Source organism: Phallusia mammillata, chromosome 2 (genome assembly GCF_965637545.1).
Source record: "Phallusia mammillata chromosome 2, kaPhaMamm4.hap1.1, whole genome shotgun sequence".
NCBI classification, from domain to species: domain Eukaryota; kingdom Metazoa; phylum Chordata; class Ascidiacea; order Phlebobranchia; family Ascidiidae; genus Phallusia; species Phallusia mammillata.
Window position 1 is genome coordinate 23,182,065 of NC_137253.1, and position 21,522 is coordinate 23,203,586.

At 37.9% G+C, this 21,522-nt stretch overlaps 2 protein-coding genes across 7 annotated transcripts; one reads left to right on the forward strand and one right to left on the reverse strand.

The window, feature by feature from the left end:
- Positions 1-50: 50 nt before the first annotated feature.
- LOC145213347 (endoplasmic reticulum membrane-associated RNA degradation protein-like) lies at positions 51-19,423 on the forward strand. 6 transcript variants are annotated; one of them, XM_080081580.1, is made up of 13 exons: positions 51-619; positions 724-934; positions 1,032-1,491; positions 1,564-1,751; positions 1,818-1,954; positions 2,010-2,127; positions 2,287-2,419; positions 2,515-2,583; positions 2,651-3,177; positions 3,325-3,492; positions 5,361-5,459; positions 6,249-6,382; positions 14,570-15,342. In XM_080081580.1, exons 3-12 carry the CDS (start codon positions 1,102-1,104, stop codon positions 6,364-6,366), a joined length of 1,947 nt encoding a protein of 648 aa, XP_079937706.1. In that variant the 5' UTR covers positions 51-619; positions 724-934; positions 1,032-1,101; the 3' UTR covers positions 6,367-6,382; positions 14,570-15,342. The 6 variants fall into 6 exon arrangements, with proteins under 6 accessions (XP_079937706.1, XP_079937704.1, XP_079937709.1 ...); XM_080081578.1 differs by lacking the exon at positions 14,570-15,342 and adding an exon at positions 11,685-12,430; XM_080081583.1 differs by lacking the exon at positions 14,570-15,342 and adding an exon at positions 19,036-19,423 and having other exon boundaries at positions 51-934.
- LOC145213349 (uncharacterized) lies at positions 9,382-13,490 on the reverse strand. Its single transcript, XM_080081586.1, has 7 exons — positions 13,340-13,490; positions 12,513-12,600; positions 12,268-12,399; positions 12,031-12,128; positions 11,683-11,869; positions 10,712-10,793; positions 9,382-9,852 (listed from the first exon to the last, which is right to left on the reverse strand). The coding sequence occupies exons 1-6, from the start codon at positions 13,413-13,415 to the stop codon at positions 10,718-10,720; spliced, it is 657 nt and encodes a 218-aa protein (XP_079937712.1). The 5' UTR covers positions 13,416-13,490; the 3' UTR covers positions 9,382-9,852; positions 10,712-10,717.
- Positions 19,424-21,522: the final 2,099 nt, after the last annotated feature.

A 21,522-nucleotide genomic window follows, 5' to 3' on the forward strand; every position in this document is an offset into this window, starting at 1 on the left:
ATAATACTGCTGGAGAATCCTTGTGGGTGAAATGTCGGCGGAAAATTCAGAAACAAATGCTCTTAAGTAACAATAGTTTACCAATGTAAAACAGATCGTAAGTCGTAAAACCGTGATTAGGCAGCATAAAAGTTACTTGGTTCAAAAAAGATTTTCACATTTGAGGGTCCACTTACAAAAATTCCCTCACCAGAAAATGGAAGTCACTAGTCACTACACATCAAATAGACCGAATTAAAATAGGTCATCTTGTAAAGTTAAATAACAAAGTCATCAACGTTTATTCGCATCAAAAGAACAATGTTTTGTTCGTGCGTGGGGAAGTGTTCTCTGGTTCAAGTTATTATTTAAACCTTTACTTAACAAAAAATACACACTGATCTTAGTTGTTTAGTTCCCGGTAAAACAATGTCACAAAGTGCAGATATTATAAGCGAAATTGTATTAACCAAACTAAATTGTAAACGAAATAAAAGTTTGTAAAATTTTGTTTTATGCTACCGCACAGTTTTTTGACTCACACTCAAAACAGGGAATTCCCCGGAAAGTGCGGTAAAATGCCCTGTTGGAAAACGATCCAGATAAATTGCAAGGAATGCCTGTGATGTGTGTTAAAACGGTTTGTATTTGGAAACGTGTTTGGACATTTTCATGGACTGAATGTATATTACGTCTATAAGTTGTACATCTGTAACCATTAGTTTGCATATTTTTATCAAATAGATAATAAAAGCATGAAGTACTGGAGTTTATTTATTATTGGGAGGGACCACTAGTATTGTACTATTACTTGCCCACCAAATGCAGTTCCGAAAATGCCAACTAAGTTTTATAGTGCATATGGATGTGGCAATGTGCCAGTAACCAATTGAACAATATGCTGAGTCACCTGAGCTGAGTGATTACAGTTTGGTTGAATGTGAGGCCTATTAAGGTTGGTTACTATTTGTTCATTAAGTGTGTTCCTTCTATCAGGTTGACAGTATGTTACATAAAACTCCAGGCAGCAAATCCTGTGGTTATCTTTTCAGTTGACAAAAAAACGCTCAATCGGGGAACAGCTATTACACGAGATGTGAACTAACTTGGTCAACCCTGAGGATGACCTTTCTGTCAAATGCAGTGGTACATCTTTTTCATGTTATATCTACGAAAAGGGATGTTGAATCTATTACAGAAACTACAAGTCTGGCTTGCCTGAAGAATAATTTAAGCTTGTTTGTGAAAACAAATTGTGTGTGTTTAATGCAAACAGAACTTAACAGCCCAGATGATTTTATTGCTGCATTGATTCAATTAAAGCCAGCATTTGAATCTATATCACAATTTGACTTTGCATCAGGCAAACCTTGTAAAGGAATAAAAAATCTGAGGGCTGATGTTTTGCAAACTCTTAACAATGGATGGGAAGTGTTTGTTACTGAAGATGCTTTACAAATTGTTGTCACTTTGTTACAAATAACTTCACATTTGGAAAGAACACTTGGTGATGTAAGTGAATTTATAATGATGATTGTTTTGAAATATGTTAGTGTAGTTTATAGTTACACAATTTTTGTGCAGGTATTTCTTGTAAAAGGAAAGGTTTGTCCTTTTTTACTTCGAGATTTGTTGGCCAGCCCTGAACTTAGTGAAATATGCTTGCCATGGAGAATGAAAATGATGCAGTTATTGTTGGGTGGCCCATTTAGCCTCAATTTAAGAAATCTTCTCTGGCATGGATTTGTGGCACCTGAGGAAATCTCTATTGGGTATGAAAATTATGCATATGTACCTGTACCTCCACATGCTTCAATCTGTATTGTTTTTGCTTTCAGATGTGCTAAAATGATGTTTGCATGTGTATATGACCTGTACTGCTATTTGGAGGAAACAAATATATATGACCGTATTCGACTGAGGCCATTGGTCAAAATCAACACAAGCACAAACATCATTAACAAATTGTTTCCTGGTATGCAGAAGAACTTTGCCCGAGGAGCATATTTTGAACTTATTTATCTTTACAGTTAAACTCATTGAAGAGGACATTACTCAAATAAAAGCCTACTTTGAAACTTCTCTGTACATTGCCAAAGTCATGCTACCCTACTTTCTCCACAGTGTTTCCTGCTACGAAAACAAAAAGTTTGTAATGTTGTATTTTGTATGCTGACTGTGCAGGCCACAAATTAAATTACATATTTACACCAGCTGGTAGTGTATTGCAGTCAAGTTTGGTCATGAGCAATATGTTACAGCAAAATTTGGTGCAGTCTATTTTAGATACTTTTTTGCTTTTGTTAGACTTGATATCTGTGTTATAACACTTCTCCCACAACTAGAGACTTTGTTAAGATGTCAATTTGCAAGTTGCAACAACATGCCTGAAAGAGTGATGACTGCACAGTCAACTGAATTCTACACCACCATGGATGAGGCAAGCTCTATTTACTTGATTTTGCAATTATATTTGCACCAAATGTGTCGGTTTAATGCTTGGTATTTGGTTTTAAATTCAACTCTATTAAAAAGATTTTAGCAGAACATCTGCCCAGTGGAAAAGAAAATCAGTTGAAACATTTCTTTGACAAACAATTCATGGTATGAGCGTGTTTATAGGACATGGTAAGACAAAACTTATTAGTTATTTTTCTTTTAAATTTTACAGGTTCTGCTGACCGACATTTTCAATCAACCTGAGGGATTACGATTACGCGATCGCCTTTCGCATGGCGAACTTGACACTGATGACGTCACCCAATATGTTGCAGATCTTATTATATTTGTGGTGACGTATGCAAGTCACAGGCCTTTAAAATTTAACGATGATGGACTTTGCAAAGAACGGTTTGACTTTTGTCCAAACTCTTGTATTTGTTACAACTCATCGTGGTATTCAAATGCCAGTTTGAAAATATCAAATTATGAGTCTGTTTTCCATCCGCTAGCTGTCGCTAAAAGGTTGTCAAACGAATGTTTGGATTTGTGCGATCAATTCCAAACACTTGTGGAAACAGTAAAGTTCGAAGATGACGGGAACTCGGCTTCTTGCAATGAAACATGCGATAGAGTTTATGAAAATTGCGCACGGCTGTTTGAATCTCATTTTCACGAGGAATTGAATACATGCGATGTGTGCGACGTATTGCCACGCATTAAAGCAGTTCGACGAAAGAAACTGGAAACATTACATAGGTTGGAAATTAAATTAGAGCAATTGTTGAACATAACTTTTCAAGCCTTTACTTGCTGTTTCCATATGTAAATATGTGCAAGATTGTAACATGCAGCCATCCTAAAATATTTAGTGGTAACATAAACTTGATATATTACACAATGCAGATCTGATAGCAAAAGCTTGGAAGCCTCTGCGTTCCTTCGGCAAATTGCAAAAAATAGTCTCAACGCAGCCCAAAACTTGTTGTCATCTACTCGGTCACGAGCTGAAGATCTGCGTGCTAAGAGGTTACGTTCAAGACAAAGACAAAACTTTCAAAAGCTCATTGCATGGTAAGTGATTCGCGACAATGTTTTTTTTGCCTTACGGTCGCGGGGTACCGGGCTAAACCGGTCTAAACCGGTCGACAATTTTGGAAGGTGTTTTATATGGTAATATTTGCAAGTTGTAGTTTCTGGTGAGCATTGCCGAATACACAGAGTAAAGAATGTGTCCCACGGCGTCTAAAAATAAACATGAATCATACCAAGAAACCCATGCGTATTCAAATGCAGGAAATATCACACAAATTTAAACGTATGACCCTTTTTAGCTCATGTTGTAAGTTGTATTTAGCGAAACGAGTTTTGACATATTATTTATCTCTAATGCTTGTTTCTTGAATTTTCGACAAACATTTTGATGTAGCTAATCCAATCAGCGCGGGGCGGGCGTGAAGTTGATTCAAATATTTATACCACGCCTGTTTGGCGATAAATCCGTCAGCGGCATCATAAGCAATCGCCGAACGCCTGTTATACACCGATACGATTTTGTATTGGAGCGTACGGGCTTGTGGCATTTACTCTCACACTGGTACGAGTCAAATGGGTGGTACAATGGGATCGCTTTGTGTCGCTTGCGTCGTGCCGACTGTTTACGGAGATTTACTTATTCCTCATTTACGTAAATCGTTTTTGGTGCCTGTCGCATATTGCAACGTCTTTTTTACTTGGAAATTTTTTCAAGTTCCCACACACGTAACTCTTGAAGGAAATAAATCAAATAAATCAATATCTATTCACCTTTGGCAAAGTAAACATGACATAAATATTTCAGTCTCATAATCTCTTTCAACAGTCCGTAATAGCGTTTTTTGGCTGTCTCAAGCAATTTTGGCACCTTATACCTGAATTGTATTTTAAACATTTTTCGATTCCACATAAAAGTTGTGCAACTGAAAATACACGATAGCTGAGTAATCCACGAGTCAAGCAGGCAATATATCGCCTTGTTGATAGTCGACACGATCCCAGTTGTTACCAATCCGACTTAGCAAAATTGTGTATGTTTGGTCACGACAATCTCTTGACTACAAAACAACATTCTTGTCTAGCTTTGCAAATTCTGACGTCTGCTGTCGCGGATCAGTCTGTAATTAATATCGTCTTAACCGTCCCGCCCTCCAGTCCACAGAATGATATGCGACGGAACCGCAAGGACAAAATACCTTAAAATTTTGTTTTCTTGTTACCTAAAACAAAAATATACGCAGCTGCAAATGTACACGTTTTAAATCGTCTACAATTACGAGCCAATTACCAAACGACAACGCCCACACAATTTTTTAATATTCAGCACTCTAATCTGTATGATCCAAATTAAACATATGCTTCAAACCAAACAAACATGCGTTGCCTAACTAGAAAACAATATTGTATACATGATCATGTGGTAGAATAGCGTCGTGTTTTGTGTGGTTGCTTAAACACAAACCTAAACCTCTAAACCAGGCATAAGTCATGAATCATCTTGACAACGGCAAACGCCATTTACACGGTATATAAACCAGGCAGTTGATTATTGCTACCATCGTATAAATAGTACTCAAAGCAACAATTTAAATCCGGCTTGGTGTGCCATATACCACCTTACTCGGAAATTGCTTTTTACAAAATAAACCAACCCCAATTTAACGTTCCAAACCTTTACTGGCGATACATGAAACTCGAAAAGTGCAACAGCAGTATAAGAATATTTTTTTACTATTTATGATTACGACCACAATAATTTTCGGTATTTTTGCAATATGTAGTCAGTACCAGGATATTGCTGAGTCAAATCGTGGACAAATTTATATTTATATACATAGCAGGTATCAAACGATATTCAAGCTGTTACTTTACCTTGTCATTTTATTCGCATGTGCCGTCTATTTCAGCTACCCAGTGATCACGTCGGGTTTGAAATTCCACTGCTGTGCTGTGTTCATCTTCATCCATCATCGCTTCGACGCCGAAAGGTTGGCCGCGCTAAGAAGGTTTGTTGATGCACCTATCATGTACACAACTCGCACGCGCACGCAGGTTTTCGGGCCTTGAAATTAGGGCAGAGCACGGGACTGCTTTCCCCGCTAATCCGTGTTGTGTCATAACAGAAGTGCGAGTCTGAATATTTTACTCCTCTCTTCGACTCTTTGTGATCGCGCGATGCGTCAGACGATACAAACTGGCGGTTGAAAAGTTCAAATGTTACATTTAATTTTGCTCATTTCTGTAACGCTAGAATTTCGGTTTTGTTACTTGAACGCTTCTTATTTGGGACCCATGTGTTTCGCCATTTTATGCAAAGTGTTCTTGTTAAGAATACGAGATCTTTCTTATCGTTCTATCTGGGATTTCCGAAGCGGCCTAAACGTAACCTTTACTTCTGTCTTGAAAAAAGCTGATAGGGCCAACACATCTTTCGCCCTAAGCCCAAAAATTCTTTTTCACCCAAAACATTTTCTTAAAGTTTATGTTTTAGTGGAGGTAGGTGTGATGAATAAACCGAAAGACAAACTCTTGTGAAAGAATTTTGTTTCCGAAACACAAAATATTATTGCCCGGCACTAACAGTAAGTTTCGGTGGAAGAAGAAATACAATTCGTCCTGTTTTCACTTCGGAATTTATTTAGATTAACTTTCCCCTTGCTTATTAATCTTGACCGACTCAAGGCCCCTTATGCTGTAATGCCAGCCTACACAGCAAGTAAAAACAGCACACCTTGTTGTACCTGTCATGTAACAAGTGGTGTTGGCAACGTTTTCGCAACTTTGCTCCTTTTTAGGGATTTCAAGACGCTTCTTAGGATTTCTGAGAAGTTGGTCACGTTTACTTCCGCAGATGTTAACAAGTGGGACGATGCTGTTTCTCTCATCTCACAGCTTTCTCAGCTTTTCCGATAGCTGATACCGCGAACAGGTACCACCACTTAAAATTAGACATCGTGCTGTGTTGTGGATCTATTTTTAAAATTTATAACCGTCTGCATAACATAGATCTAAACAGGCTACAATTTGTTGTCAATTTAAGGCGATAACGTCCCAAACCGGGGGTCGTATAATCGAATTACATGCCGATCTGGTGTTCGTTTTCACCGCTGCTAATGGGAGTGGAACTTTCCTTACTTTAGCATTTAAGTTTATCCAAACCGGTTTTGTTTCGTATTGTGCTATTCACGTATGTTGTCCCTAATTCAAAAATTAAAGTAAAACTCGGTTTCAAAGTTCCTTCAATCTGAATTGAAAACTTTTACGCTGTTGCAAGGCGAGAAACAAAATATACCAAACCTGAAATAAAAACAGCATCTCGTAACTGACGATGTGTCGTTGATAATAATGTGTATCAGGGCTCGTCCATGTATATCGCCACGGCAATTTGCCGTATGTTTTCAGTTTCGTTATCAAGTTATGGCATGGACATATATAGATCTATATGTGGTGAAAGAATCACGTATCGCAATTTTCAATCACTTGTTTAGTCTTTCCGTTTTGCCCAGGAGCAGTTGCTTATGTCTTTGTGGCAAGAGGTGTTTCGGGATTCATAAACAAATGCCACCACGTGACGTCTTTTGCCAGGTGGCGCTTTCGATACCAGTAAACGAATAAACATGTGGGTTTAGGTTATGACTCGACCACTCGCTAAAACGCACAAACCAAACACCTTGTTTAAGTATGTGCGTGGGATTATATGCAGTTGGTACCTGGAGGTTTCTCATTTGTGCCTTCACTTAAAACGTCGTTTAACTTTGCAAACGCTATTCTCTTTACCGCGAAACATATTACAGCCCTTAATCTCAACAAACAGGTTACCTACACGATCAACTGTTATAAAGATTCTGACGGGAAACGGACGAGACAACATATTTGTAAAAAACATGACGTTTAAGATTTACATAAGATGTGTCGAAACGTTATGTTCTTTACAAATATATCGTCTTGTCTGTTTCTTGTCAGGTTTGGGTGTTTTTTCATAAAACCTAATATAGAACTTGATCTATGTTGGGTAACAGAAGAGGCAGGGTTCATAAGCCAAAAATTGATCGATTTGTCACGTGACACGTTTGACAGGATGACCACAATGTCAGGCTGATTAATCTGTGTTTTACCATGGCAATATCGCGTTGTTATCGCTTATTACCCGATCACGTTTTCCCCAATCCGGGTTTTGCCCGCACGCACACAGGGAAGTAAGTACTACAAGTTATTCATGCCCCTATTTCTGCTATGATCTTAACGACTGTTTCGTCGTGTGTTAGATTGTTATAGCCTACCTTTGTTTGTTTGACCAAAAATACATTAACAAATTTGAAGAGTTATGGCGATATGTGTTTCTTGGTGCATTTTACAAACACGATATTTACCATAAATGCAAATTTGAGTCGAAAATGTTTTGGATTAGGAACTAAAAAAGTCTTACAGCTGACAAATCTATTCTTTATTTTTTCCGTCCCTGAATGCGTTCTCAGTTTTGTTTTCTTGTAATGGTTCAGGAATGTGGATCATAATCTATGTGGGTTTGTTTCTCAGTATCAATCAAGTTTTTTTAAGATTTCACGAAATAGACACTACAGCAGCGGTTCCCAAACTGGGGTCCGCGGACCTTTTGGGGTCCGTGAAGCAATTTTGCGGGGTCCGCGAAAAGGTTGACGTTCCTCTGGAGTCGTATTTGGCGTCAATTTGTGTCACTGTATAGGTGTAAATCAAAGTACAATTAGAGATCCACTGCCTCCATTACTATACAATAGATAACCTTTGTTGCGTGACAACTGTCAAGAATGCAATTGTTTGCGCACTATCGTAATGTTTTCTGTCTTGTCTGTGATGTCACAAACCGTCTTTGGATCGTTGTTATGTGTAATTTTGAATACCTAATAGGCTAAAATCAGCTTTCGTATTGCTAAAATACACCTTCAGGCTTAAGGTCCACGAGTCCTCGATATAATGGCAAAGTGACCGTTTTGAAAAAAACAATGAAAAAGTTTGAAAACCACTAAGTTAGAAAGTTGTTACAATAAAAAGAATCGTGACTGCACTAGTGTACTATAAGAAACAATGGTTTTGCATTTTGTCTATAGCATTCTTTGATTTTTATAGGGCCGCGAAATATCAAAATAATTGCAAAGGGTCCACCAGGCAAAATTTTTAGAAAAGTTTGGGAACCGCTGCACTACAGTATGTCGTGTACATTCGCCGTTCGAAAAAAAGCATAATGACGAACGCATATAGGGTCGTGAACTCTGCCTAGTGTTTGTAACATCTGCTCTCGAACTGACTCATCTGTCACAACCACGAAGTTTCACGTTCGTCATGCGAAAAGTTTATGTCCCAGGGGTCAAATGGTGTTAGGGTCAATCACGATTACAGAAACGTGGTGATTTGCAGGTGTTCTTGTTACATGAGCTAAAGGCAATCACAAGAGCGCTGCAATTGTTCACATATACAAGCACACCCTCAGAGCACAAGAAAGTCTATGTCGTACAATTCAGTACGTGTGTGGTCACGATGTATATATTTAACTTGAATACAGAATTTGTCTGTGTATGCGGCTATTTAAGATTAAAGTTTTCGTGGTCTCAAGAGCACTGAATTCCAAAGAACTTTGTCTCTTTCCATTCTTTCGCTTTATGATGTCTGGAACCATTTTGTGGTAACAAATCGAACGCTTTAATTAAACAAGTTATTAATTTTGTTGTCTGTCTGTCAAAAATTAATCTGCTTTGTGATGTAATCTTTATTGCCGTATGCGACCGCAGTGGTCATATTTGACCAGGACTTATTTATGTTCCTAAATATTACGAGTAATTGGCACTTTTGTGAAACTATGTGGTTTGAAAGCTGCAGGAGCGAAAATAAACCTGTGATTCAACATGTCAAAACGCAACCGCATTGTTTCCTTTTAAATCGTCAAGTGGATTCCAATCAGCCTATCACGCAAGTAATGCAGTAGAACTTATAATTTACCATTCTCACATCGCGGGAACTGAAAATTATTTACGACAGTACAGTTTTATTTATGGCATCAGAGCCCACACACATACGGATAAAATGTAACAAACAATTGGTAAATACGTCTTCTTTTTCACGTCGACCAAGAACGGTCCCGTTATTTTGGATATAGTGTGAAGACAATAATTTTCAGATTTTTGAAAGCGAAATGTCCTTTACCCCGTATACAGCAACCTCTAACAGACTTATAAATAATAACCAGCAACGAAGCAGACAGAAATGCAACAAACAATAATAGTAACAACAACAAAATCCAATGTTCTGTATAACGAGACTGTTTGTACGCCATGGGCACCTTGTGTGTTCGGGAACATATTTGGAAACGTTATGTACAGTAAAGATATATTTCTGCATGATTGTCGAGGTCTTGGTTCATTCCCGTTTCTGTGGATTAAAATTAATATTATTAAATGTCAAGAATACGTTCGGTACAACTGATAAATGCCGCGTGGTGCATAAAATCTCTTGTTGCCCTCAAGTTTATCTTTAATGATAGAAATTTCACAAATTAAAGCGTTTGTTGGCCAATATGACAGCTCAACTGCTATTCTATGCCTTACCACACACAGAGTAAAAATTTTAGCTCTGATAGCCGAACGAATGTCCCCTGGGGGCCTTAAGGTGCTTATACTTCTATAAACGACGCGGTAACACCTGTTCGCCCGTTAGGCTACTTATTGTTGTTTCTTTGTAAACTGCAAAAAGAGCCGTTTAGCTTTTCTCAATTATAGCGTTCTTCAGATTTGCCACATTATAAAGTCGTGCTCGAAACTTGTTTTTCAAACCCGCAAACAGCCGAATGTTTACAATTTTGGCAGATTTTAGCAAGGTACGTTATCGCTCAGTGGATTAGGCTTGGATGTCTTTCCGCTTATCTGTTGCTATCTCAATGATTTGCTTACTCGTCAGGATTGAATCGTTAGACTCCGCCATTTTTCCTTGTGTTGACTTTTATATGAAATAAAAGGACTGATAGATTTCTTTGTGTCCCTCGTAATAGTATTTTTAGTGCGTATATTCACATGCTCTTCTTCATCTGTTCGGGAGTTTTGTGGCCTTTACTAAGTATTTTGTATCGGGAACATTGTGTGGTTTACGTCGATTTTCCACCAAGTGAACCGAAGCATTAATTTGTGGGCACAAAATTTCCGCGCATATTGCGGTAGGTTTGGCATTTGAAAGTTCTTCTTTCTGCTCGTCTCGCTGTTTGCTTTAGCCTAACACCGTATTTGTTGATTCTCACCTTTTGCTAGTTGAACAATGTTGTATCGATTCGCTTCATAATTGCTTTTGCGATCGCCGACGTCTGTCCACTTTGGGCAATTCTGAAACCAAAATGTAAAACTTGTTACTCTACCTAAAAACTTATAATAATACTGTGAAAAAATTGGCATTACAAAATGTAATTACAGAGTTGAAATCGGGCCAGAGTTGAATATAGTTGAAAATATTGGGGCCCGAACCCATTAGTACAAGCCCGGAATCAGGTACGAAACGGATTTTTTTTTTAAACAAACACCTAATTGTGACAGAAATGAAGTGAAATTGCGGCACGAATAGGCTCAAGTGTAAAATCAGCCTGGAATAAAACCTTTTTTTAAATCTAAGTCCCAACCCAGGCCCGATCAAAAACGTCCGGTCCGGTCTTACAACTCAGTTTATAATCTGTTTCTTCACTTTTTGTCGCATGCACGAATTAGTTTGTTTTGTATGATGTCGAAATTTAACAGCCAAAAAGACGGTTGTTGGGGGAACTATATTTTAACAATTTTGCTCACTTAAAAGCGGCTTCAATAAGGACAATAACGCACTACTACTCATAACTGTTCCGATTATTCTAAATGTTGTTTGCAAAAGATTTCCTTTAAATTAAGCAGCAAACATGTTTTATTGGTAAACCGTTGGTTAAAAAATGTATCATTGTCACAATTTGAATCTGTTAAACCAGGGGTCGGCAACCTTTTTTTGCACTGCGGACCATTTTTGAAAGTGAAATTTTATCGCGGACCGGTCTTCAAAAAACTACATATTTAGCAATGAAAACGCTTAAATTAGTTTATCAAACCAGGGATACATGGGCAAAATGTTCTATAGCATTTAACCTGAAAAATTATACGGCCCGGTAACGAACACCTCGCGCGGATCCAGCGGTTGCCGACCATTGTGTTAAACGATAGCAATTGTTGAAATGAACTTATTCATATAAAAACTTACAGGCGCATGGCGTCGCAAAACATCTTCTTAAATTCGCCCATCGTGGAAAATTCGAGAAGCTCTCTGATCGTGTTGGTGCTCAGGGACGATTTTTCGTCGCTGTCTTCATTCAGCATTATACCCATCCCTTGCATTGTCGGGACGCACTCGTCTTCGGGTACTGTAAGGATCATGGCCGGAAAGTTGACTGGAAAATACACACAAATAAACGATGTGAATTCACAATATCAAATTTTCTAGGGTGATATTACCCTTTTGTTCATATAGTTACTCGTAATAAGTACAGAGAACTTGACTTTTCATATGTGGACAGCTTTTTACTCAATTTTTACTACTTTACTCACTTACATTCAAATCCAATTTTGACCCTGAGATTAACGTTATACATGTGAAGAAGATAAGTTCCCGAGTTATTCTGCATCAACACAGTATCGTGGGGAGCAAATCTATAAAACAAAAGAATTTTATTAAGCATTAACCGGCGGAAGACACTCGCGTAAAAGTCGTGTTTAAAACTACAGTAGGCTACACTGACGAACAAAAGAGTTTTGGGGTAAACTGGAATCAAAAGAAGGATATTCTTACATTCGGAGAGAGCTGAAGTATCTTCCGCTCATAATAACTCGGTCCATGGGAATCATCAGGGTGACTTGCTGTTCTTGTGGAAAATGTGTCACATACGTCGCATTGTATGATAGAGACTCGACTATCGAGTTGCTGGAAAAATATATTTGCATAACTTTTAAAGTTTTTTTTTATATGAGTAAAAGCAAAATAGAAAATAGTTTTTCGCGAAGCAAGTGTTAATTTCTAGTTGATTTCCCACTAACCTCGATGTTTTGAATTCAAATTCGGTAAAGAAGGTATTCCCCACTGGGGGCATCGGCATTTTAGCCATCGACTTGAACACTTCGAGGTCTAGAAAAGAAGAAATATTATCAATTATGCTAGGTGCGGATCTGTCTGGTTAAACATTAAATAGTGAAGTAAAAAGAGGCATTTTATGGCAGAGACCAGGACCCTTTGGTCTATTTAAAAATGAGTCGATATTTAAAAAATATATATTTTGTTGCTACTTACAGTAAATGTGTGATTTTCATTTTTGACATATGAACACCGTTAGGAGTCGTACACGTGTAAATCTTACGCCTTGTCCGCTATAAAATGCTATATCTGCGCGTTTATACGGCGCGCGAACGACGGCCGCAACGTTTTCGCGCGGTCTTATTCGGTGTCGGTCGGAGCGTGGTCCCGACAAATCTTGCGCCACAAGCCTGTTTACGTGCTTTGCTTTAACGAGATGGCGTGAAGTGATTGCGCGCAAGATTGCGACGGTTTGCACTCACCGTACTTAGCTAAAAGCCCTCACTCGTCATACCTCCATGCCGCGTCAATCGATTTTTATGCATTTAGCGTTGATTTGAGTTGACATATTTTATGTAATTACAAATATGAGATCAAAAAAGCGACGTCCTTTATGATTCAAACGCTTCGGTTAATGCACATGCCATCATTATATATTAAGAGCCACGTCAGTACATATTTTTTGTTTTTAAAAAAATAACTCAACGGCGTTATGAGAGGTTGTGTATACAACGATGGTAAAGTTTATAAGAAAGATATGAGTAACTTTTCTACTATATTTATTTTATCTTACCTAGTTGTACTACCTCATCGAAGGCTGCGACATTTCCGATCAGGAATAGAACCGCATAAACAAGTGTTTTCGTCATAGTAACGGTTACGTAGAATTACGAAGGAAACAGCAAAGCAAATGACAAATAAATAAAAGAAGCTGAAATAAATTACATGCATATTATTATTTAAACACTCCAAAGTATCCTTAATTTCTGCACATACTGTGTAATCTATCTGCACAACCGCTAAAACTTACGCTCTAATTAAATCCCAAACGACCGGGCAAGCTTTTTTATGTGGGTCTCGTTTTTTCCTAAAATTTTAAAAAACTCATGGAATCAGGTAAACGTGCAGGTCCTTTTTTTTCTTTTGCTCTGTGGCGTGCTCGCGGGGCGTGTTGGCGGGGCTGAAGAGGTGTTGTTTCCAAGTAATCTATGTTTGGGCAATGTCTCGTACTCCAGCACGTGAAACCTTGTGAGGAGGCGGATAAGAAATTTAATTGCGATTTTATGGTGTTTCCGAAGCGCCTGTTTGCCCCTAAATCGCCTTTATAGTTGAATAGCGTGATATTGGATGACATAACAGTGAAAAGACGGACGATAACTCGCTATTAATAGCATTTGTTAAATGGGTGGGTAAATCGGTTGCAACCATGCTTTCTTCTTATGTTCGTGCTGGAGGTAGGCTATATATTTAATATTTTCAAACCATCGACAGTTAAATGTCTGTAAAACGGTTTACAAATGATGTATCAAATATTAGGTGGCCTTTTTAACGGTTATTTCTCAAAGTTAGAAATATTATGTTTTTGGCTTAAGGACCTCTTTGTCGATAAAACTTCCGCACAACCCTCGCCATAAATGTTTAGTCTGAACTTCAGAAGATGACTCTCCCTGATAACTAGGATTCCCACTAACGATATGGTTTACATTTTGTACGTGATGTAATAGAGATAGGTTGGGATTCTCCGTTTGAGAACAAAGATTTTCGATTATCTACTTCCTACGCATGGTCGGGACACAAATGCTGGATTTCAAAAACAAGGGTCAAAAATCTGCAGCCGCGGCACACCTAGGCCGCGTTTTTGTCCCAAATCATCTCCAAGCAGTTGTGTTTCCATATTTTTCTCTTGGTGTCACACGTGTTGTTGTTGTGGTTTTTGCTGATGTTATCACACACGTCATTTGCCCTGACGACCTGTTTCACAAAACCTTTTGAATTTAACTTTATTTGTTAACCGCTGTTCAAGGAGAAGATTGATCTTGCTGTCGTCACGAATCTATCCCCGCTGGCGAGAAACAATTGCTTATCAGATGAGAGGAAAAACCGCCACATAATAACACGTAACGTGGATTTTATCCACTTGCCAGCTACAATAGTTGGTGTATAAGCACGGCAAGGGACCGGTTTGCTGTGATCACTTAAACTGGGCGGTGGCACAATAATCACTGACATACCAGTGGCATTCACACTGTGAATAAACGTTAAAATGTGTTTATTTGCACCACAAGCTGCATATACTTTATTTCTTGAAAAGCTTGCACGTGTCCATGCGGTGTGTGGTTCTTATTGTTGCATACCATTGAAATGGTAAACTAACACATGAAATCGTTTACTTCACTTTCAAACTTTTTGATGGAAAACGTTTTTGGTGATGCGAAATGTGAAAAATTCTGTCGTACATATTTCCAGTATTCTTTTAAAAGGGAATACATCTGTTGCTTTTACTGTAGAAATCAGAAAAATAAACGCATTATTAAACTCCTTTTGGAACGTCATATTGAAGCAACACATCACACCTATGATTTTTGTGACGTCATAAAAAGTTAAATGTGTCATACTTAGTTTTGTCCTATCAGAACTTTTCATCGCACGGTAAACAAAGCAACTGCCAGTCTTATCGATCATGTGTTTTGTACAACTGTCAAATGGTCGTAGGAACTGTTGTCACAAACTTGCTTTGTTTGTCTGGTGAGTTTAAAATTTGATAGACTTTAATGTGTGAATAAAATAAGTCACACAGATGTGTAAAAAATATGTGTAGGCTACTGGTGAACGTGTAATAGTAAAACATGTTTCACTAGTTATTTGACTTCTTAAACTGACCTCAAAATGACTTTTTTATGTCAGAAAATTAGGATCTTAGTATTTACAGACCAAGTAAAGTCTAAACGTTCTCTACAAGACTTTTGATTACACTACTTGTGGCTACTAGCAAAACCTGTATTGGTTCAAATAGGGCCAACACAGAGAAACGGTTGTGCTAGTTAATGTTCTGGTTCTGCGTTAACAAGAATTTTTACACCCATGCACGAGTATATGCGGTTTATTTCAAGATAAATGGGTCAATGCATGCACTATGTCGAGTTCTGAGAAATTTAAAGAGTGTAGCGTGTAATGTTGGCCTGTTTATTTTGCCCCGTTATACATTGACATCATGACATTTATGACAAGTTGTGTATCTGGCAGAACTGTCAGCGTATAAATAACAGCCTCGATACTCTCGATACAATAAAACGTGACTTCTATTTGCCGCGCCTTTTTCTGCTCGTGGTTAGATGTGGTAATTCTTGACCAGAAGTTAATTTGTTTTTAAAAGTCCAGAACCGCCCTGCAAACACAAGTTAAACGTGGAGGTTGCCAATTTGACTATAAGGTTCCAACAACATCCTGGAATTTTGCAAGGTTTTGTGGCGCGCTCCAGTAAATAAACTGAAAAGCAGTTACGTGCTCTTGTGGCGCGGATGGCGACTGATTTTATACGTTGTTAAGCCAGATGTGCGTTTGTGCCATCGTCATCATATGATACAACTAAACATGTGGTTTGCAAATAAACGTTTCCGCATCATTTCATCATCTTTCTCATTACAACCACTTAATTTAGCGTGAGTTGTGGGGCGAATGAAATGCGAAGTTTCACAGAAAAATACGTGACTCATTCCCGTCACAGTTGTCTTAACAGTCTTGCATGGAGACAAGCCTGTGGTAGATTTTGTACCACTGCCCTGATATTATCATCAAATATTAATCACTTCATCGGATTAACGTTTTGACAAATACATTGATAGCTTCGGGAACCTGCCCGTCCACAAGCGTGGCATCAAAGAAAGTTGACTCATAATGCTCAAAATTGCAAAGAGCCTATAGGCTACTGGTGCTCTAACAATTTTAATAACATTCTTTATTGTATTCTGTACTTGTTTACATTAGCTAATGTGATGCACTTAAGGTAGCATTAGTTTTATTCTTTTTACGTTGCTTTTCGCATACAAAGCTGCGATTTTTTTTTTTCGACAATCAGGTGGCAGTCCGAGAACTGAAAATTGCCCTTTGTCGTTCACGGGGTTCGAACCCATGATTCTTCCAGGGACGGATCCCGATCAGGTGTATGTGGGTCAGGCGCGCCAGGCCATTCGGCCAAGTTCCCGCGAGTCGGTTTTGTTAAGTAAACGAACTTGCCACATGCTGTAAACGGAATATAAATTAATTTAATATGTTTGTACTTACAAATATAAATATTTATGTGTGGGGTGACACAAGTAAACATTGAAGTAGGCTTACGGCCGTTGTGGCTCCCAAAGTATTCTTTATCTCAGATCTCGCGACATCCCTGTTTGGATGCAAGTTGTATACAGATGCCAGATCCTGATCGGATTTCGCTAAATATAAAGAATCATGCGTTTATGAAACAAACGATTGGTGGAAAATGTTTGGTCAAGTTAAATTCGACTGAAGTGAGTTGCAGTTCCGAAATTTGTTTACCATGTAACACCAGACATTGATTGGAAAAGATGTTGCTTGAAGTATTTTGTACATTTTTTTTGCCATGTTACCTCAGAGCAAAAAAAGCCAGAAAGAGTATTAAACGTTTAATCAATAAAAGGCGAAGACTAGTCAAGAGCACAATAGGTGGAACTTGGCTGATCGGGCTGAAGCTACGTGGTTCAATAATTAATAATGGTTCATTTAAATTGTCAAAATAAGGTGCAATTAAGTGTGACAAAATTTCAAACAATCGTTAGTAAAGTGAACTAGATCTGTGTTTTTCACATGGTGGATTGCGACCCAACAATGAGTCGCTTGAAACTTCTTTGGTTTGTCTGCTTTGTGACATTTTTTTCCGTGACATTAGATTTTGCATGGCAATAATTTTATAGCATCTGACCCAGATGTTTTTTTTGTGTGTGTGACGTAAATCAGTTGTCAGATCACTGTAGAAGTGTAGACAATTGGAACTGAGAATACATTACTAGATCCAAACTCAAATTTAATCAAAATGCCAAATAATTTAGATGAAAGCTGCCATGGCAATTTTTATAAACCGTAACTGTTGAAAAGCTGCTCGTTTTAAAGATAAAATTTGCAACTGAGTCGCGGAAATTTACACCATTGACATTTAAAAATAATTCGGTCGTTTAAAAAAGTTTGGAACCACTGAATTGGATAATTGGTTAAAAGTGTTAAGTTAAACTTTATTTTAAACTAAATGCATGGTAAAACCCGGAATTCACTTTTCTATTTACATGTTTATAAACATACAAAACAAATGCTTGATTAAACGCACCCTATGGCGGTTGTTGCAAACAATCCGCTGAGCACCACTTTTTTGTGTTGAACATGAATCTTTCTTTGAACAAAACCAGCGTTTTTGCTGCTACCAAATAATGTAATGGAAGGATGAGCAAATAAAAAAATGAGGTTATCTAAAGTCTTAACAAGTACAACTTTCAGAGCTTTTGTTTTGTAATTTCGTAAATGACAAAATTTTATTGCACATGTGATTTCGAATTTATGTCATAATCCAGTGTTTGAATTAAATCCTTTGATAGTGTCAATCGGCGCCGGCATGTAAGGGAAAGAGGGGGCACTTGCCACCCCTTCAATTTCAATGTATCTCAAATTTAACATAGTTTGTCGAAAAACCTGATGAATGAGAAAGTATCATGCTCTAAGAAAAGTGAAGATGAGAAAGTCAGGAAAGGCGATTTTAACTATATTGTCTGCTCTATGGTGTTATTTCAATAACCCCGTGTCGTTTTTCTGCATTTCGAACAGACAAAATGCATACACGTAAAAACGCGCAATAGGCGCTTTGCTACATGGGATTTTTTATGTCGTGTTCCAGGTTTTAATTGTACAGCACATAATTTATGCCTATTTACATAATTATTGGATATCGTATGTGTAAAAATTTGCCACCTCAAATCTTCTGCCAGCACCATGTAGTATCATTTCATGTTTTAGGACGTGATGACGCAATGCGCTAATCATTTTGTTGTCATGAGGCTCAGCAGTCACAGTTGCAAGCTATGTTTTTAGTATTTAGTGTTTTTTGTAGTATTCCGAAATCAAAATGGTTTATTATTATGCCAAATAGGTGGGAAACACTGCCATATTCAACTGTTAACTTAGTTTTGGTTCATAATATATTTTTAGTTGAACAAGTGTGTAGGCTATACAGCTGGTAGTTTATGTATTCTACAATCAAATAAACGTAGCAATCGTAGGGTTTGTTGTTGGATTTTATGAAAGACTTCAAAACCTTTAAAATCTTACAAAACTACAAACATTTTTAGGATTTGGAGCTTAAATCCGTTTTTAATTGTCAATCACCTGTTGGTAAAAAAGAAAACTCTTTTAATTAACATACACTTTGAAATTGCTTAAAAACTTGCGGTTACGGCCCCCATTTATATATTCACCAACACTTTGCAGTGTTTCGGTATCATCGAAATGGCGGCACTTGACGAACGCGGAGACTAGCCAGAGAAACATTCCATGGCAGTTCACTTCATGTGCGACCACGCCGTAAGATTTAGCAAACAGCGATCATTTGAGAGTAAATATTTTGACCGCACGCCACGCCCGGTCCAGTTGGCGACGTCGTATGAAATTCTTCGAAATGCTGATTTATGATATTAAACTGGTTTAACGGCAAATTTACGGTTCAAGGTAAGGTCGCGTCGATGTGAAGGTGATTGCTGGTTTCAATTTCGACTGTCAAACTTTTTCAACAACATTATTTGTGCGCTGTTCATATTCTGGGCCTACCCTATGTTGTAGAAATTCGATTTTTTCACCAATTCTTATTTGAAAACATGAGCTTTTATTGCAGTGGTGAAAACGCAAGACAAACTTGTAGTTTTATTTGTGTTTTTCCTGCCAAAATGTCTAACACAGACTAACATAATACATACAAATGGTTCGTTCTTTTTAAATGAATAACTAGAGCAGTCCGATACATGGGTACATCACTAGGCTACTTTAAATCAAAACACCCGTTATTGCTCTGTGTGATAAATCGGTTATCCTTATTCGGTGTGTATCAGTTTGATTAGATTTTGGCACTGAAACTGATGCACGACTTTACCACGGAAATCCGTTCATTTGCGATTTCATCTTTTTAAATTCCTTCTTTAGGCGAATCACCTTTGTCGATTTATTTGCATGATATCACGCAGAATAAAGCCTTTGTCAGCCATCTACCAAATACAAACCGTTGCGTTTCCAATGATGGGCATTGAGTTTGAATTCAACAGTCCCGCGTGTCACCAAGTGGTACCATATCTCCGTCGCATCGTCTCAACTTCTTGTACGACCACAAACAAACAGATCCCTGAGAGGTTGATCCTATGCGGTTTAAACAAAGGGATAAGAGCGGTTTGCGATCGCGGTTGTACGTTAAGTAGAGACTGCATGATTGACAGCAAGAATGAGATGAGTAAGTGACACGCGATGCAATGATTTGCAAGCGCTCATTGACGTAAGGTGCAAGTCACGTTTGGGGTAGGCCTACTCGAGCCAATTTTTTTTGTGTTTTCGAAGACGTATAGCCAGTTGAGCAAATAACTTTGTGAGTAAATTACAAATAACAACAGCCTCTGTAGATGTGTGAATAAATATTTTACTGTATAATAAATGTTTACTATTCTAAAACTTTTATCATCACATGTTTTGGTGGAATTTTTTGATTTAACTATACCCTGTTGCCGAAATGCGCATAAAATTGTATAGTTATTTTGTATAGTATAGGTATACCTTGATCATTTAACCTTTATTTTTGTGTCATTATTGGATCGGCTGTGTTTCGTGTTTGCCTCTAGACAGCAAATACCTTCAGTTTTCAAAATAAGCCTACATCTAAGAATATGCCGTTATAACTAACACACGATAAGCAGTAAAGGGAAATATGGTGGTGTGGTAACCTAAGCGGAAAACCCACTAAAACAAATCTGAACAGTGAACATGTAAGTTTTCATGTTTGCACAGCTCTTTGGAAACTCTTGTTTGTTTGTTTTTTGCAAAAAGTTCATCGCCTTGGGAATCTCCATATTTTATCTAATCTATCCCCATCAGCATATTGTTTACAATTTCAACTTTTTGGAATTTGAAATTCTGCGTAAGACTGTAAAGGTCACAATTGGTTTATAAGCAGCTGCGCACAATGCCCATGCTGTCTTTTATTGAAATCGCGATTGGTGTTTGTTTACATTTAAACCTACTTTGAAACTATAATTAATAATGATTTAGATATATTTTTGCACTGTTCCGAACAGACTAAAGATTTTTTTGTATTGTTTATTTTGTCTGTTTCACACAACAGATATATATGCTGCGTGACAAATTGCTTTACATAGGCATCTGATTCTTACCCGCCAATCAAACTGCAGAGCTGGAGGTTATTCAAGACTGACGTAACAGCATCCGGGCGCGTTTGATCGAATCGCTTTTTCAAATCAAGAGCAACTCCTCTCAGGCTAATTTTCCGATTAAATCGCGACTGGGTTGCCCGGTAATAACGAGGAATGTCTACAGATCCAGTGTGAACCCTGAGAGGTTGCAAAGCAAACCATGTCGCCAATTAAATGTCGTCGTACGATCTGTGATAAAACGACAAACTCGCGTTCCGAAAAGTGCAGATGCAATACTAGATAACAGGCCAAGTCACGCAAGCACCTTTTTTCATATAATTAAGTTTGCAAAACTTTTCTGAAGTCTAAGTGCGTTATGCAATTTGCGCCTTGCGCATTTTCGGTAAATCTCATTACGTGTCCAGTCAGGAGTTCATGACCTGTGGGAAAAGTTGAAACGCTCGCGAGGTGCATGTTTTTCTCGATGCGCACGGATTTGAAGTGCGTGATAAAAGTCCCGTAAAAATGTTTTTTGCGTGCGCAAAACGATTTTGCAGGTACAAATGTTTTT